This window comes from Chinchilla lanigera, unplaced genomic scaffold (assembly GCF_000276665.1).
Source record: "Chinchilla lanigera isolate Chin_1 unplaced genomic scaffold, ChiLan1.0 scaffold00021, whole genome shotgun sequence".
NCBI classification, from domain to species: Eukaryota; Metazoa; Chordata; class Mammalia; order Rodentia; family Chinchillidae; genus Chinchilla; species Chinchilla lanigera.
The window spans coordinates 17044943-17061552 of record NW_004955422.1 but is presented as its reverse complement, the minus strand read 5'-3'; the positions used below and the strand labels follow the sequence as shown (position 1 = coordinate 17061552).

At 51.2% G+C, this 16610-nt stretch overlaps 2 protein-coding genes across 2 annotated transcripts in view; one reads left to right on the top strand and one right to left on the bottom strand.

Moving 5' to 3' along the window:
* Positions 1-589: 589 nt before the first annotated feature.
* On the bottom strand, positions 590-13771 carry Mrpl21 (mitochondrial ribosomal protein L21). The gene is made up of 7 exons (XM_005384261.2): positions 13630-13771; positions 11694-11751; positions 9659-9744; positions 7469-7632; positions 3988-4040; positions 3370-3473; positions 590-923 (listed from the first exon to the last, which is right to left on the bottom strand). The coding sequence occupies exons 1-7, from the start codon at positions 13727-13729 to the stop codon at positions 859-861; spliced, it is 630 nt and encodes a 209-aa protein (XP_005384318.1). The 5' UTR covers positions 13730-13771; the 3' UTR covers positions 590-858.
* A 57-nt stretch (positions 13772-13828) lies between these two features.
* Ighmbp2 (immunoglobulin mu binding protein 2) overlaps positions 13829-16610 on the top strand; it is a 29870-nt gene continuing 27088 nt past the window's right edge. The window contains exons 1-2 of the mRNA XM_005384263.2: positions 13829-13932; positions 15450-15619. Of these exons, the coding sequence (XP_005384320.1) occupies positions 13847-13932; positions 15450-15619 (256 nt within the window). The 5' untranslated portion in view covers positions 13829-13846. The remainder of the gene's footprint in view (positions 13933-15449; positions 15620-16610) is intronic.

Here is a 16610-nt window from a genome sequence, read left to right as displayed (position 1 = left end):
CACTCAGGGCTCCTGACCTTGTCCTAACTTCCCTGTATTAGCTTCCCGGCAGGGCCTCCCTGAGACCTGCCCAACCCACACGGTTGCTGCCACTGCCAGGATCAAGTTCAAAACTCATGGGAACGTTGGGGGCCGCAGCCAGTCCCCGGCAGGTGCTGCGCCTTCCCTTGGGCCATCCTCCTTGTCCTGGGCCTCGGCCTCCCCTGCCCTCCCGGCTGCCTGCCATGCTGCTCTGCCCAAGCACCACCTGCTCCACCAGGACACAGGCAGGGACGCAGCACCGACGGCCCGGTCGGAACTGCAGCCAGGGACGAGTGTGTCTGGGAAACTCAGAGATGGATCTTGCTCCTGGTTTTCCCCCCCTCATCCTGAAGTGGAATCCAGGCTGTGCCTCTCTTAACATGCACTCTCCAGCCCCCGCTGTGTCTTCCGCTGCCCCAGGGTGGAGGCTGCCAAGAATAGTGTTTTCTCTCCTACACACGTGTCCACGCGGGCCAGGGGGCCGCGCCTGCCATTCTTCCAGGGCTCCTTTCTCTGGCTCAGGAAGCATCTGCTCATACAAGTTTTTCTGTTGAACAAAGATCAACCATCTTGGAAAATAGGAGTTTATTCCCCCACCTCCCTCGCGCTACTGAGGAATGAAGGAACCCTGGGTCTTCACACTGAGTGAAGTGTGAAGGTTCTGTCCCTTCACACAGCCAGCCCTTTTTATTCGGAGACAGGGTCTTGCGAAGTCAGCAACTTGCCCGGGCTGGGCTCAGACTTCCCATCCTCCTGCCTCGGTCTCCCAGAGTGCTGGGGTCACAGGTGTGTGCCGTCGTGCCCAGCTCGTTTTAGACTTAGGCGCTGGCCCGGGGATCACTGCAAACACGGAGCAATCTCAATGGTGTTAATCCGGAGGATGGTCTGGGGGTTCACGATAACTGGAAAAGAAAACATGGCCACAGGCTTGACCAGATCCGGTCCACTGTTTCGAGGGCTGTGACGCTCGGCGCTGCTGGCCGTGTCCACAGAGACCCCGCCTTGGCACCAGCTCGCCTTGAGGGCGCAGCCCTCCTCCCAGCCAGCGTGGGCCCCTCAATGCCCCGCGCCCCGCGTCACCAAGGTGTGCACTGCCTGCCCGGCTCACCGGCTCCACACGCGGCTCTGAGGCTGGAAGGCCACAGGCCTCCAGGCAAGGTACCCACTCCTGCCGGTCCACTGAGGCCTCTGGACTTGGATGGGAAGGAGCTCAGGGCTCATTCTAAAGCTTCCTGGGAATGCAAGGGACAGGAACGGCTCCCGCCCGCACAGTCCGACCTGTTCCTTGTGGGCTCCATGTAACTACGCCCCACTGCTAGTGGCCAGCTGTTGTAACCGAGAGCTGAGTGACACAAATCACCAGGGACAGCATTCTGTAGCAGGTCAAGCACAATGCAGCGAGTGAGGCCAGACCCATTGGGTGAGCCCTCCAGGATGAGACGGGGAGAGGGGCTGTGGTGCTGGATGCAGCTGCCCCTCTGATGGGCAGGAAACCAGGAGAGGGCCAGGGGCCTTCACGCGCCCTCCTGCAGAAAGCTGGCACTCACTACCCCCACCCCCACAGCACTCACACCACACCAGGCCACTGCAGGGGCACCAGCTCCAAGCATGGCATCACCTCACGAGCACCACAGAGGGTCCCTCGTGAGCCCAGGCTGGCCACCATCCTGGGAACGCCCCCACTGACCTGTCACTCAGCTTCCATCTGTGTGCCCAGGCTCTGTAGTACCCCAGGACTCCGGCCTGCCCACCTCTGTGGCTCCTCGCTCCCCCTACAGCTGGGCTTTGGCCGTTGCTCACTCTGCCATCACCTGTGTCCAGAACCAGGTCTGGGCTGGCTGCCACAGGCCCCTCCCACGGGTACCCGGGTGCTTCCAACTGCATCCTCTCTGCGGCCCCCTGGATGCTGCTGCCCTCGGGCTGGGGGGAGTCCCCACCCGGGCCCTGTGGCCCCCTCAGTTTCCTCTCCCTCCAGTCTCCAAACAAAAGGCCCCACTACTCATAACAGCCAGTCTGGCACCTAGTCTGGCATCCATGCTGGCCTCGGCCTGTACCTTCCCGCCCACTGTCCGTGAGCGCCCTCAGGACACTGTGCTTGGTTGGCTCCATCTCACTGTGGGTGCGCTTATTCCTGAAAGATTCAATGTGGGCTGCGGTATAGCTCAGTGGCAGAGCAGGCACGAGGCTCTGGGATGGACAACAGTAATGCATGAAAATTTAAAGTGACGTCGGTAAGGTAAAATAATACATGGACCGCTGTGACCTGACTGGCTAACTGGGAAATGAGGGCTCATGGGCTGAGCATCTCAGCAGCCTGTTCCACTGCTGCCCTGCAGAGGTCACCACAGCCAAGTTTTCTGGGCTTACTCCTCTCCCTTTAAAACCTCTAGTACACCTGGGCACATATATGTGTGTGTGCCCCAAAGTGTAACTTCTGCTTATCACTAAGTTTTATTTCTTCCTTTTTGCAGTACTGAGGACTGATCCCAGGACACTTGCACTGAGCTACATCCCAGTCCTTTTTTTATTTTTTGAGACAGGGTCCCACTAAGTTATCTAGGCTGGCCTCAAACTTCATATCCTCCTGCCTCAGTATTCCAAGTAGTGTTTGGTACTGTTAGGCAAGGTAAGTTATCAATGAGCTACACCCCCAACCCAGGGGTTTGGCACTGTTGCTGTTTATATCTGTACCCCCCCCCCCCCCCCGTGCTCAAATCAGGGCTTTTGATAGGTGACTGACTCATTGGGGTGCTATACCTAAGTGTGATGTTACGAGGCTGGGGCTGGGGGAAGGGGTTGACGTGGAAGCAGGTAGCGGGTTCCCTTAGCTCTCTGCTTCCTGGCTCCTTGATGTGAACAGAGATCCTCCCCTATGCTCCTCTGCCCTGCCATCCTGCTCCGAGCCAGTGGCCTACAGATGGCAACAGTGAGCCAAAATAAACCTCTCCTTTCAGCTGTGAGTGTCAGCTATCAGTCCCAGCAACAAGGACAGTGACTGGCTGAACCCCGGAAGACGGCCCTGTCCTGTCTGTCGTAAGCTAACCCCAGCCCTGCTGCAGGGGCACCGGGCAGTTTCTCCTCTGCTCTGCTGGACACCACTCCACCCAGAGAACATCCCCACCCGAGGGTCCGGTCTCCAGGGCGGACATCTGAATCACTTCCACTTTCCAGCATGGCCCGAGAGGCCCCCGACGTCTCTCACACGTCCCGTGCTGCACGCACGCTGCGCCACAGTGGAGGCGAAAGGTCACGGTTACTACAGGGATCGGCAGGCTGGGCAGTGAGCGCGTCCTCACCCATCCATCCAGCCCCAGGGGCAAGACACAGGGCACACAGTCTCTCACTTACTTTTCTTCTTCCTGTAGTTTTTCCTCTTCTTAAATTTCATGTTGATTTTTGGCCATGATTCTGTCTTTTCAATGACTGTGGCTTCAACTCGAACAAGATCCTTTCTGGGAGGAAGAAAAATAAACAGTGGTGAATCTTATTATTTTCCCATTTCTTTTCTCCCCAGTGCTGGAGATTGAACTCAGGCCCTTTGGTATGCTACGCAAGCACTGTACCACTGAGCTACACCCTGGCCCTAACTTTCAGTTTTACTAATGTCTTACTAAACTTCCTGTGAGGATTCTTAAAATGAAGTTTTACCTTTCTTTTTGATTATGCAGTACAAACAATATGCCCTCACTGTAAACATTTTGAAAACTACAAAAAAAAAAAAGCACAACAAAGAACAGTTCTTTGCCAAAACATTCTTAAAGGCTGTAATGTAATAAATTAGTAGCAGACTGATAGCCTGGCCTGGTTGACTCCTCGAGGGACACTAAATATCCACTGCTATAACGCAGGAAACTGCTGTGCTCAGTGCTGTCGTGGGGGTGCGTGTCTGCCTCCACCCGCCCCGACAGCACTGGCTGCAGCCTGCATATCCGGCCCTAATCATCCCGGTGTCCAGCAGTGCATTACCCAAGGAGTGGCTTGCCAAGCAGCGTGAAGTTGTCTGCTCCAACCAGCAGGACCTGAAAAATACACAAGGAGCATTTCATCAGCAGCTTGTTATTAGAGTAATATACAAGCCACCAAGAACAGGAAGCCATGTGAACACATCTCAAAGTTAAGGACCCTCGGTGACCTGAATGTGGCACATTGCAGTGAGGATTGGATCTGCTATACAAGGAATTATTACCATTAAAGAGGTGGGGATTCCCGCCAGCAGGAGAGGGGGCTATCTTACGTAAATACCCTGGGGGCCCTCAGAGGAAGGGTACATACGTTTTGATTATTGGATGCTATGGTTGTGCAGCTAGAACTACTAACCTCCTAGTTGTTTGTTTGTTTATTTATTTATTGTTTTTTTTTTTCTGGTACTGGGAATTGAACTCACGACCTCGCTAAGCTAAATCCCCAGCCCCTTGTTTATTTATTTTTGGGAGATGCCAGGAATTGAACTCAGCACCTTGCACTTGCCAGGCACGCACTTATGCTGCTGAGCTATATCCTCAGCCTAACTTCTTATTTAAATTGTACTTTATTAAAAACAAAACGAAACTATGGTGTCTTTGGAAGAGTTCACAATAATGCTAATAGTGTAAAGATACAGGTTCAACTGTATTCCTTGTTTTTTGCAGGGGGGTAGTACTGGGGATTGAACTCTGAGCCTCCTGCACACGAGGAAGTACTCTACCTTTGCCATTCCTTTTAAAACAAATTAAAAGACAGGGTCCTACCACATTGTACAGGCTGGCTTCAAACTTGTGATTCTCCTATCTCAGCTTCCCACATAGTTGGGGTTACAGGCATGCACTACCATGCCTGGCAAATGTATTCCTCTCCCTCTCTCCCTCTCTCCCTTCCTTCCTTGTCTTTTTGAGACAGGGTCTCACTATGCAGTTCAGACTGGCCTCGAGCTCACTTTGTAGCCCAGGCTGGTCTTGAACTCGCAGTGATCCTTCTGCCTCAGCCTCCCAAGTGCTGGGATTAGAGGCATATGCCAAAATACCCAGCAATCATTCATTTTTTCAGATAGTGTCTCATTATGCAATTCAGGCTGGCCTCAAACTTGTAATGATCCTTCTGCCTCAGCCTCCTGAGTGCTGGGGTTATAGGAGTGAGCCATCAAGCCTGGCTCATTCATTGATTTACTTAGAGACAGGGTCTCACTATATAGCCCAGGCTGGCCTGAAACTTGTAGCAATCCTCCTGCCTCACTCTCCCACGTGCTAGGATTATAACGTATGTCACTATGCCCAGCTTGTATTCTTTTAATGACTAAATTCCACACAAGCAGGCAAACATTCTCTGCACCGGGAAAACTGTAACACTAATCTGCTTCTACAGAATTTTAGTAAGACCAGGGGCTGAGGATTTAGCACAGCGGCACAGCCTGGCAAGCGCCAGGTCATGAGTTCAATACCTGATACCGGAAAAAAACCAAGAACCAAAAAATAAAAAAATAAAAAAAAAGAATTTAGTAAGACCCTGTGTCAAAATGAAATAAAAAGGGCTCGGGGTATAGTGCAGGGAACAGCACTTGCTTAACATATGTGAGGTCCTGCGTTCCATCCCCAGAACTGCAAATCAGCAACAGCAACAACAAATAAAATGAAAACATCTTTGTACTGCAAGTGCAATAATGTTTTCATCAGATATCAGAAGACTTCCTCACATTTTACTGTGAGAAAAAAATCCAGTCATACTAAAACGTCTAAGGACAAAAGAACATCAACAAGTGATGCATATTTGGTAAGGAGAATAATTCTTTTGAGGGGGAGCAAGACTGGGGCTAGAACCCAGGTCTTCATACACACTAGGCCAAAATACACACACACACACACACACACATTAGAGTTAATTTGTGCATGAAATATTTTGTACTTCAGGATTTGCTAAGTTACGGAAAACAAGCTACGTTAGGTGAGGCTTTCTATAATTTTTAGTTAATGTGAAATGTTTCAAGATACAGTACGCTTGGGTTTGTGTTTGAGATTGAACCACAGATTCAACCAAGTGTGGAATGAATGTATTTGAAAAAACAAAAACAAAAACATAAAACCCTCAACCCTACTAAACACACACGCCTATTATTCTCAGAACAATATGGAACCCTCACTACTTACACAGCACTCAGAGGCGTGGAGCTGGGAATCAGTAGAGCGTGGGAGGGTGTTTGTGGGCGCTCTGCAAACACTGCCATCTCACTGTGGGCCCGCTGGGGCCCTGGAACCAACCTCCTCTCATATACGTACTGAGAAGTAGCTGTAATGTCTTTTGAAAAATCTTGCTATACTACTGTGTCCCCAAGGTGAATATATTCATTAAGTATAACAAACACGTACAAATACAGAATAAAAAAAGAAAAAGAGAAAAATGCACTATTGTATGTCCTACTTATTTTTGGTTTTTGGTGATGGAGGCCTGGGGCCTGAGCATGCTAAGCATAGTCTTCCACTGATCTGCACTCCCAGCCTGAGCACATTCATTTCTTAAGGTCTAAAATAAGGACTGGGCATCATGGTATACATTACCAGCCTGGAATCTCAGCACTCTGGAGGCTGACGTGGGAAGATTTCAAGTTTGAGGCGGCCAGCCTGAGATACACAGTAAGGAGTAAGGCAGCAAATGTTTAGCTCAGAGGTCTGATCCCCAGTACCAAAAAGATAATGGACAGAATCACATATATTGCTTTTTTTTTGAGACAGGGTTTCACTATGCAGTTCAGGCCGGCCTTAAACTCACTTTGTAGCCCAGGCTGGCCTTGAACTTGCATCAATCCTCCTGCCTCAGCCTCCAGAGTGCTGGGATTATAGACATGCATCACCATGCCTGGTTATATTGCTTTTAAAATTAAGTATGTCTTGAAAAATTGCAGGGGTTGTTATAATGTTATAAATAGAGAAGGCAAAAATAAAACAGACCTCCGAACACAGCATCAGAATTGTAAGTGAAGGCCGGGTCCGGTCAGCTAACCTGGGAGACCAGTGGTGTTGGGTGGCTGACAAGCACCCGGGGAAAAGCCCCAAGCTGCTCCCATAGTTTAACAAGAGCAGCCATCAAATCTGATGCCACAGCAGTGCTTTACCAGACATTTACCACTTTATCCCATGAGTGGGGTCTGAAAAACTCAATCCTTATCTGAGATTATCTGAGATTTTCTATACTCGTGATCAAACATTCTGCTATGGGAATCGATTAATGAGATATCCCAAGGCAAAGCAAAGGACATATTTTCATCCTCGGAGAAACTGTGCTGTTTCCCTTGAAGGAGCCAATCTGCGGGGCTGGGTGCTGTCCGTCCTCGAAGAGCAGCCTGCTCCCCTGCACCCTGCTGCCCTGCCCAGCCCAGTGGCCTCCATCACAGAGTTGGGGACACTCCCTGGTGATGGAGTGGGGCGTGGGGACTGCTCGTTTGGTTACCTAACCCGAGGACAGAGCCATGCGACAGCCTCACCTTCTCCAGCCTGATCCGCTCTCCGCACTTGATATCTAAGTCATTTTCAATTAGGATCAGGTCTTCAGGGGTCACTTTCCACTGGTGGCTGGCGAAGTGCACAACAGCAAACAGCCGGCCATACTGGCCCGTGGCGATCAGCTCGTTCACCTTCTTCACAACCTCTGCGGGGGAAGCAGCGGCGGTCAGCCCAGCTGCAGAGGCGCTGCCACCTCACCCTGGCCCGCCAGCCGCTCTCCACTGCAGGGCTCCGGGGCTCCAGCCCCTGCAGCACACCCTTCAGCACATGTGCCCTGCGTGGGTCAGGAATACTGAGCCGGGACAGTGGCAGCTAGGCACGTGGAGCCTGATGGATGGCAGCCCTGTCAGCCTTCACAGCAGGCCTGAATTGCCTCTGGGGACGTTCTGGCCTGACACTCAGCATGCCTGGCTGCGTTCCTACAGCTTGGTGGGGAAGAGCCCCCATCTTGTGCAGTTGTGTTTGTTACTAATAAGGAGCCAGTGGGCTGGGGAGTGTGCAAACCCTGGAGGTGGATGGAGACGTCTGCGCACCCAGTGTTATATCCCGATGGGCTGGGCAGAGTCTCCTGTACGCCTCCCACATGGCCTTCTCTGCTTCTGTCGCTGCTCCTCATTCTGGTCACAGTTCCCCCCCCACTCTGCACCCGCGGCTCTGAACAGATGCCCACTGGGCACCAAAGCCCGGCCTGGCCTAGGGCCAGGCACCCAGGAGGGACCTGACAGCTCCCGCCAGGAAGCGGAGTCAAAGCCAGGAACTGCACTGGGCAGCAAGGGTGGAACTCTTGAAACACAGCTGCTCACCTGTGTTCCTGGGTTCTGCACCACAGGTCCAACCACTCTCAGACTGAAGGTACCGTACTCAGAAGGAAACTGTGCCTGCACTGATCATGTAACAGACTTCCGTGTCATAATCCTCTAAACAGTACAGGACAACTATTTATGGCATTTCCATTGTATTAGTAATCTAGAGATGATTTCAAGTATACATGAGGATGAGTGTAGGTTATTTGCAAATATTTTGCTTGTTTTAAAATTTTCTTTTTTTTGCAGTATTGGGATCGAAGCCAAGGGCTCACACATGCTAGGCAAGTACTCTACAACTGCTCTATCCCCAATCCCCTTTTATTGTTTTAAGAAAGGCTGTCTCAATTCCCAGTACCAAAAACAAAAACAAAAAAGCAAAAAAAAACAAAAATAAAGGGTGCTCGGGAGGCTCAGGCAGGAGGATCATTGCGAGTTTGAGGCCAGCCTGGGCTACAAAGTGAGTTCAAGACCAGCCTGAACTGTATACCTAGACCCTGTCTCAAAAAGACAAAAACAAACAAACAAACAAACAAAAAAACCAAAAAAACCAAAAGGGTCTTACTAAATTGCTTAGGCTAGGCTTGAACTTGTGATCCTCTTGCCCCAGTCTCACGAGTGGCTGGGTTACAGGTGTGCACCACCACGCCCAGGGACTGCCATTTTGTAGAATTGAGCACCTGGATTTTAGCATCAGGAATTCCTGGAGCCATCTCCAATGGGTACTGAGGGGTGACTGTATATACCTTGAACAGTATGTGGAACGGTATTTTAAATACTAGAAGATCCTACTCCATATCATGGAATTCCAGCTTTTTGGAAAAGTGAGGATCCAGCTCTCCCACACAGCTGCGGTGGCTGACCCTCCTCCTCATACGGCTGTAGGCTGCACCATTCCCAGCAGCGTAACATTTCTCCAGGGTCTAGGGCAGGTCAGCACGCCTGCCAGTCGTGGCCGACAGGGATGAGCTGAGCCCCACCTACCCTGCCCCTATTACTGCCAGCAGCATGGCTGAGGCTTGAGGGCTCTTTGCTAAATGAAAGAGCTTTTTTTTTTTTTTTTTTGCCTTTTTGAGGCAGGATCTCACTATGCAGTTCAGGCTGGCCTTGAGCTCATTTTGTAGCCCAGGCTGGTCTTGAACTTGCATCGATCCTTCTGCCTCAGCCTCCTAAGTGCTGGGATTACAGGCGTGTGCCACCACGCCTAGCAATGGAAGAGCATTTTAAATTTTAGTGTTACTACAAAATGAACATGGGGGTTTACATGGAATACCCAATCCTGCCACGTGAGAGTCACCACCACAGTGGCTGGCTGCAGCAGGGTGCCCGATGGCATGCTCTGATTGCCACCCCCTGAAACGTCTTTACCTGTGTGGTATCTGGTCTCCTCAGCTGGGTCTGGCAAAACAACTTCTGGCCAAGGTGGAGAACTCAGGGATGTTTTAGGAACGTATCTGTAAAAAACATGTCATAAACACAAGTCACATGCCTGTGAAAGACTGCTCAGAGTCCCTAAGACATAGCTTGCACTAGGTGACAGAAGGGCAAAGATTTGAGTGCCCAACTCAGGCCCTACATGTTCGTTGCACCTGCCAGGGATGCTGCCTCACAGCCGAGGTGAGCCATCCTCTGGCACACACAGAACAGGCCCGGGTGCTGGGGGACTTGGTGTGAGTGTGTACGTGTGTGCACAGCTTGCGACTGAGAGGATGAAGGACGTGGGCAAAGCCAATGCTGGCTCCTTAGGCTCTTGCCCGCCTTTGGTGTCATCCCGAGGACAGGTTCCTGTGTGACGCCCTAGAACTGCAAGGCATTCCAAGCACAGTGGCTAAGTGGCCACTAGTAACGGGTTCTGAGCACCACATTGCACAGGGAACCGAGGCTGGGCTGTCTGTGGCGCTCTCTGGCATGCAGATGTGCTCTGTCTACAGCTGTAAAACAAACGGACCTTTCCTACCCTCTAGGCCTCACAGCCCCTAGGAGCACAAACTCTGCTCTGCTGCCCAGCAGTGACTACGAGAGACCGAGAAGAGCCGGAAGGCGCTGCTGACTACTCTGCCCACATGTACTGTCTCTGTGACTGGGTGCGGCCACGCCCGATGAAGGCCGTGAAAGATCCATGGGAAGAACATGGGGGAACGGTGCCTGGCAGCAAGGCTGGGGCCTCTCACCTAGGAAATGAGAAAAAAGCCGCTTGGGATTTCTTCCTATTTTCAGATTCAGTTTTTCAACTTCTCCTTGTTGAAGCAAACAGTTTCTTATGTCCCCCAGTGCTTAGAATCCTGGTGCAGCCAGCAATTTCTGCTGGAGCTATATGTCAGGTGCTATACTGAGCTTATTTACTTATTGTTCCTGCAGTGTTAGGGACTGAACCCAGGGCCTTGTGCCTGCTGGACAAGTGTCCTCCCACCAAACCACATGCCCGGCTCTTGTGACCTTTAAATGTCTGCCTTTGCTGAATTCTTACCAGGCTGCATGGAAAGAGGCACCCACACTGCCTCACCCGGCAGGAGCTGAGCGAGGGCCTGCACCTGGCTGGGTGGCACTGGCTGTGGGGCATGGCAGCGCTGGACCTGGGGGCTTCCTACTGGCCTTTTTATCCTGTGCTGCTCCTGGGTCTTCCTACTGGTGTGATTTTGTCCAACTTACTTCTGCAGTTTATATTAAAAATTATTTTCTAAGTTTGAAATTCTAACAATGAAACGACTTTTTTGAATTATGTAAGTTTTCCTAAGAGATTATTATTATTATTATTATTATTGTCTTTTTGAGACAGGGTTTTGCTATGCACTGCAGGTTGGCCTTGAACTCACTTTGTAGCGAGGCTGGCCTCGAACTCACAGTGATCCTCTTGCCTGATACTCCTGCCTCAGCCTCCCGAGTGCTGGGATTACAGGCATGAGCTACCACGCCCGGCTCCCTAAAGATTCTTGCAACTCAAATTTCTTGGTCTGAAATCCCGAATTGAGAAATAAAGCTGTCTGTGATGAGAGCTGGCAATGTAGGCCAGGGACATCTTTCTTTCCATGGAGTCCCGCAGTTTTGTCTATACTGAAGGGTCTGAGAAAAATATTGTCAAAAAGTTGTAAGAAAATTTGAACATTCTCAAACTCCCAAATGTAGAGCCAGGCACGATGGTGCACACCTGTAATTCTAGCTACTCAGGAGCCTGAGTCAGGAGGACTACAAGCCTGTGGACAGCTTGGGCAACTTAGAGAGACCCTGTCTTAAAATTAAAAAAAAAGGGCTGGAGAAATTTTTTGGTGGTTGAGCACCCCTGGGCTTGATCCCCAATATTGTAAAGCAAAAGAGAACAAACTAAATTTAAATGTAAGAAGTTTTGAATTACGCAAGTTCTACACATGAAAGGAAAAGAGTCACTAGACCCACATTTTGATATTACCCTGGCGAAAATGAAGCTCTCTGCGAACTGAAGCTCCGAGCAGCAGACCAGAGGGAGGCTGAGGGAACAGGAGAAACACGGTCATTACTACCACAAAATGCAGACGCCCCTCATGATGGTGATACACAGTCTGTTAGCTTGCTTAAGAAAAATCCAGGCAAACAAGCAAAAGAGCTTCACTTAAGAGTCACTGGCTGTGCGCGTCAGGATTGTGTACACACCATCCAACAGTGTCTACAGCCAGAACCAACCCTATATACCCCTTCCAGGACCACCAGGCACACACTAGGTCCAGACCCTGTGAGTGGTGCCAAGTGTGGGTGCAGCCCGTAAGAGGAAGCCCTGCCCCATGTTATCATGCATGAGCCAGCCCTGCCGCAGCTGCTCTCTGTGACCAACAGCTTATAGCAGAAAGCTTCCAAGACTAGGTTCTGAAAGACTGCAACTTCCGTTCTGTCTGTAGTTCCCTCTACTCTGGCTGTAGGCACTGCCATACTACAGTCTTGGGAGCTTTCTGCTATAAGCTGTCGGTCACAGAATAGCCCTATGCACAGGCCCATGTGGTGAGGAATTGGGCATGGGCAGCACCCACAAGTGAGCTTACAAGTTGGTTCTCAGGCCTTGCGGAGCCTTGAGTGATCGCAGGTCCAGCTGACCTGCCCAACTACACTCTAGTGAGAGACCTGAGCCAGGGGCATCCAGCTCGCTGCTCCCTGATCCTCAGAAACTGTGTGTGCTAAGAAATGGTTGTTGTCTTAACCTGCTAAATTTTGGAGCAATAGGTTATGGTGCGGTAAATAACATACCAAATGACAAAAAAGTCCCCATTCTACTGAGAAGGGCTCAGAGTGAAAATGCATAGTAACACAGGTGAAAAGCAGAAAGCAGATTTCTCAATAATTACTGTTTTTTAAAAAGTTGAGCTGTAATTTTTCTACTCGGAAATTCACCTTTTTTCTTTTAGTTCACCATTTCAAAGCTGGTTGGTCCCCATTCTGTCTCCCTGGCTGGTCTCTCCTTTCCCTCTCCGAAGCCTATGACTTAGCCCTTGGGCTTCACCTCTTCTCTCTGGTGATTCCTCCAGTGATTGCAGTATCAGGTGGGTCCTTTATGTGCTGGTGACTCCTGAGTTTATCCTCCAGCCTGGACTTCATGCCTGGCCCTCCCAACCACCTATGTGGCATCGCCACCTCTATCTGGTGGGTATCGCACACCAAACAAGGCTAAGATCTCTTCCTACACATGCTTTTCCCATGCTCCTCCCCATTGCACAGGACGCCAAATCAGACTAGCACAGCTCAGGCTCCAAACTGCCATTATTTACAATCATTCTCTCTCACACCCCTACGGCAATCTATCAGCAAACCTGGTGGCTCTCCCTGCAGGGAGCCCAGGAGCTAACCACTTACTGATTTCAGAGAGGCCATCACCTTCTCTCACCTGGATTAGGACAAATGCGCGGTTCTCGATCTCACCTCCCTTCTCTAACCAGCAGCTAATGACTGTTGGAACTTCGGTCAGATCGCGTCACTAGTCTGCTGAAACTATGCAGGAGCCGCTCCACTCAGTGAAAACACCACAACCCTTACAGTGGCCTCCAGGGCGGGGCCGCACACAGGTGAGAGTTACAGGGAAGCAGATCGGGTGCACAAATGTGCTGCGCTTTCAGCAGTGCAAGGCTGAGGTCCTGGAGCGTTTCAACAGAGGCTTCATCTGATGCCTTAGAAAAATTTCATTCATTCACCACTCACTGAGCACCTGCTACGTGTTAAACACCAGCCTAGGGGCGAGCATATACCAGTAGTAAATATAAAACAACAATCCTGCTTTTAGTGAACCTAACGTTCTGACGGTCGGACCTAGACACACATGTGGCGGAGCGATCGGGAGAACCGTTCTTATCGCTTCTTCACTTCACCGGCCGCCCTGGTCTCACCTGCGCCGGGCCCCGATGGTGTCAAGATGCTGCGGCTGTAAGCACACACCAGCCGCCCCAAGGTGCCCGACAACGCCGAAGAGGCCACGGCCGCCGCCATCTTCCCGTAGCCGGAAGCGGAAGCGACACGACCTTGTGCGCCGACGCACGGGACCGACGTGGAGCGCGAGGGCGGTGGGAAACACGGGTCCGCCCGGCACACCACTTGGCGGTTGCGATGGCTTCGGCCGCCGTGGAGACCTTCGTGGCCAAGCAGTTGTACTTGCTGGAACTCGAGAGGGACGCGGAGGTGGAGGAGCGCAGGTATGGGCTGCCGCGGCGCCCGCCTCACGGGGTCCGTCTCTCTGAGGGGCGTCCGCTCCCCAGTCCTGCTGCGTGGTCACCTGCAAGAATGCAGCTCATCGCCTTCGCGCGGCGGGTTCTGACGGGCCCAGGAAGCCTCTGCCCTCGCCCCGAAATCCTGCTCCCGAACGCACGCCCCTGGGTGCTGGGCTTTCCCAGCCCTCCCCGCCCCCCCAAGTGCTCCGGCCCTTTCCTTTAAAACCGCGTCGCTTGCGCCTGCCCCGTGCCGGAACCCAGCCAGATGAGTAAGGTGCAGGGTCCGCCGTGGACAAGGCTGGGCGGAGGCCAGGTCTGAGCAGAGGGAGAGCCCGCCACCGCGACCCGTGCCAGCTGCGGGAGCGTGCGATCGGGAGGGCTTCCTGGGGCAGGCGGTGCCTGAGCACAGCCCGGAGAAAGGTGCGAGTTTAGCCAGTGGAAGGGGTGGGGAGAGTTCCTGAAGGAGACCTGGGATCCGAGGGAGAGCCGGGCTTTATTCTGGGGAATACCCATTTGCCCGGAGCAAGAAGAGCTAGCACGTCTATGCTTTGGCTGTGTTAATCCTTTTCAACCTCATGCCCGCCCTACGAAGTACGTCATTGTTACTCTTACTGCCTGTCTAAAGAGAGACTGAGACAAACAGGAGCTAAAAAACTTGCCCGGGGTAACACAGGGGGAGTCAGGATTTGAATTCAGGCAGATTCCATACTCAACCCTTGATTTTTGAGAGGCTTTTGAGGAAGAGGGTCAGAGCTTTTGCAGTCGCACGGATCTTAGTAGAAGCCCAGCTCCTCTATCGGTGGCTGTGTGGCCGTGCAGGTATCTCAGCCTTCATCTCCCAAAACCAGGTGATTCCCACCCCACAGGTTTGCTCTGAGAACAAAAGTCAGGTGCTCAGCACAGTACCAGGCGGGCAGAGGAAGCTCCTGTGACCTTGTCTACTTGCTTATCTGTTTCTGACCATGAAGAATAGATAGGGCAGGACCAGCCTGAGAAGGGTCTTGCCAAGGCACTTGTGTTGTATGCTGTGCGGAAACAAGATTAAGCAGTGAGGGAGGTGGCTAGATTGGCTATTTATTCATTCAGACGGGTCGCACTATGTAGTCCAGGCTGGCCTTGAACTCACTATGTACAGGCTGACCTCAAAGTCAGGGCGATTCTCCTGCCTCAGCCTCAAGTGCTGGGATTACAGGTGTGTACCACCATGCCTGGCTAGATCAGCATTTTAGGAGGACCTTTTGACTGCTGTTGCTGGCACTTGGTGGGGAAGCCCAGAGGTAAGGCAGTTAGGCTGTGTTTAGGCCTGGTGAACAGTGATGTGGCCTTGAACCGGGGTAGGGTGTCCAGGATGAGAGGCAGAGAGGGAGTCAGGGTCAAGGGGGCCTGCTAGGACTTAGTGACGACAGACCTTCATCTTTCTTTCCCGGTTCCCTTTCCTATGTGTGTAGAGGTAGAAACAGGAATATAAAAGTCCTGAGGTATCAGTCCTGGGTGTCTTCCAGGTCCTGGCAGGAGAACATCTCTCTGAAGGAGCTGCAGAGCCGGGGCGTGTGTTTGCTGAAGCTGCAGGTGTCCAGCCAGCGCACGGGGCTGTATGGACGGCTGCTGGTCACCTTCGAGCCCAGGAGATGTGGGTCTGTGGCAGTGCTCCCCAGTAACAGCTTCACTTCTGGTATGTGCATTTCTCGACAGTCATGTGCTGGACATTGCTGGCCTTCTGGGGCCTGTGCTCTCCTACAGGCTGAATGGCAGACCCACTGGGACAGTAAAGCATTGCAGTGAAGACCACTTCCTAACAAATCCAGTAATATGAGGGGCCCTTTGGTTGTTCAGATCAGAGCTGTCCAGATGGGGGCTACAGGCTTTGTGGGGTAATGGAACACTTGGCACACAGCTAGGGATTGCTGCGGGTATAAAATACACTCCTGATCTTGCAAATTTAGTTAAAAAAACAGTTGCTAGTATCTCAAGTGTAATTTTTTTCCCTTTGAATTTGCAGTACTGAGAGTTAAACCCAAGGCTTAGTGATGGTAGGCATGTGCTCTAGTGCTAAGCTACATTCCCAGCCCTTTTTAAAGTTTTTAATTTTTATTTATTTATTTATTTTTATTTATTTATTTATTATTTGGAGACAGGGTCTTGCTCTGCAGTTCAGGCTGGCCTTGAGCTCACTTTGTAGCCCAAGCTGGCCTTGAACTCGAAACGATCCTCTGGCCTCAGCCTCCCAAGTGCTGGGATTACAGGTGTGCGTCACCACGCCTCGTATTAATTTTTTTATTTTTGAGGCAAGGTCTTGCTAAAATTGCCCAAGCTGGCTGTGAACTTGCAGTCTTCCTGCCTCTGCCTCCTGAGTAGCTGAGATTTTGGGAATAGGCCACCATCCTCGGCTCAAGAATAATTTTTGAGTACTGTTGGAGTGATGATATTTTTCACGTGTTGGTGTAAGTAAAATTATTAAAAGAGGGCTGGGGATTTAGCTCAGCGGCAAAAAGCGCCTGCCTGGCAAGCGCAAGGTCGTGAGTTCGGTTCCCGGTACCGGAGGAAAAAAAAAAAAAAAAGAAAAAGTAGGATACCAATGCAAGTAAATCACATGACAATGACAAATCAACACATATCAGTTATAACTATAAATGTAAATAGCCTCAATTCTCCAGTTAAAAGAA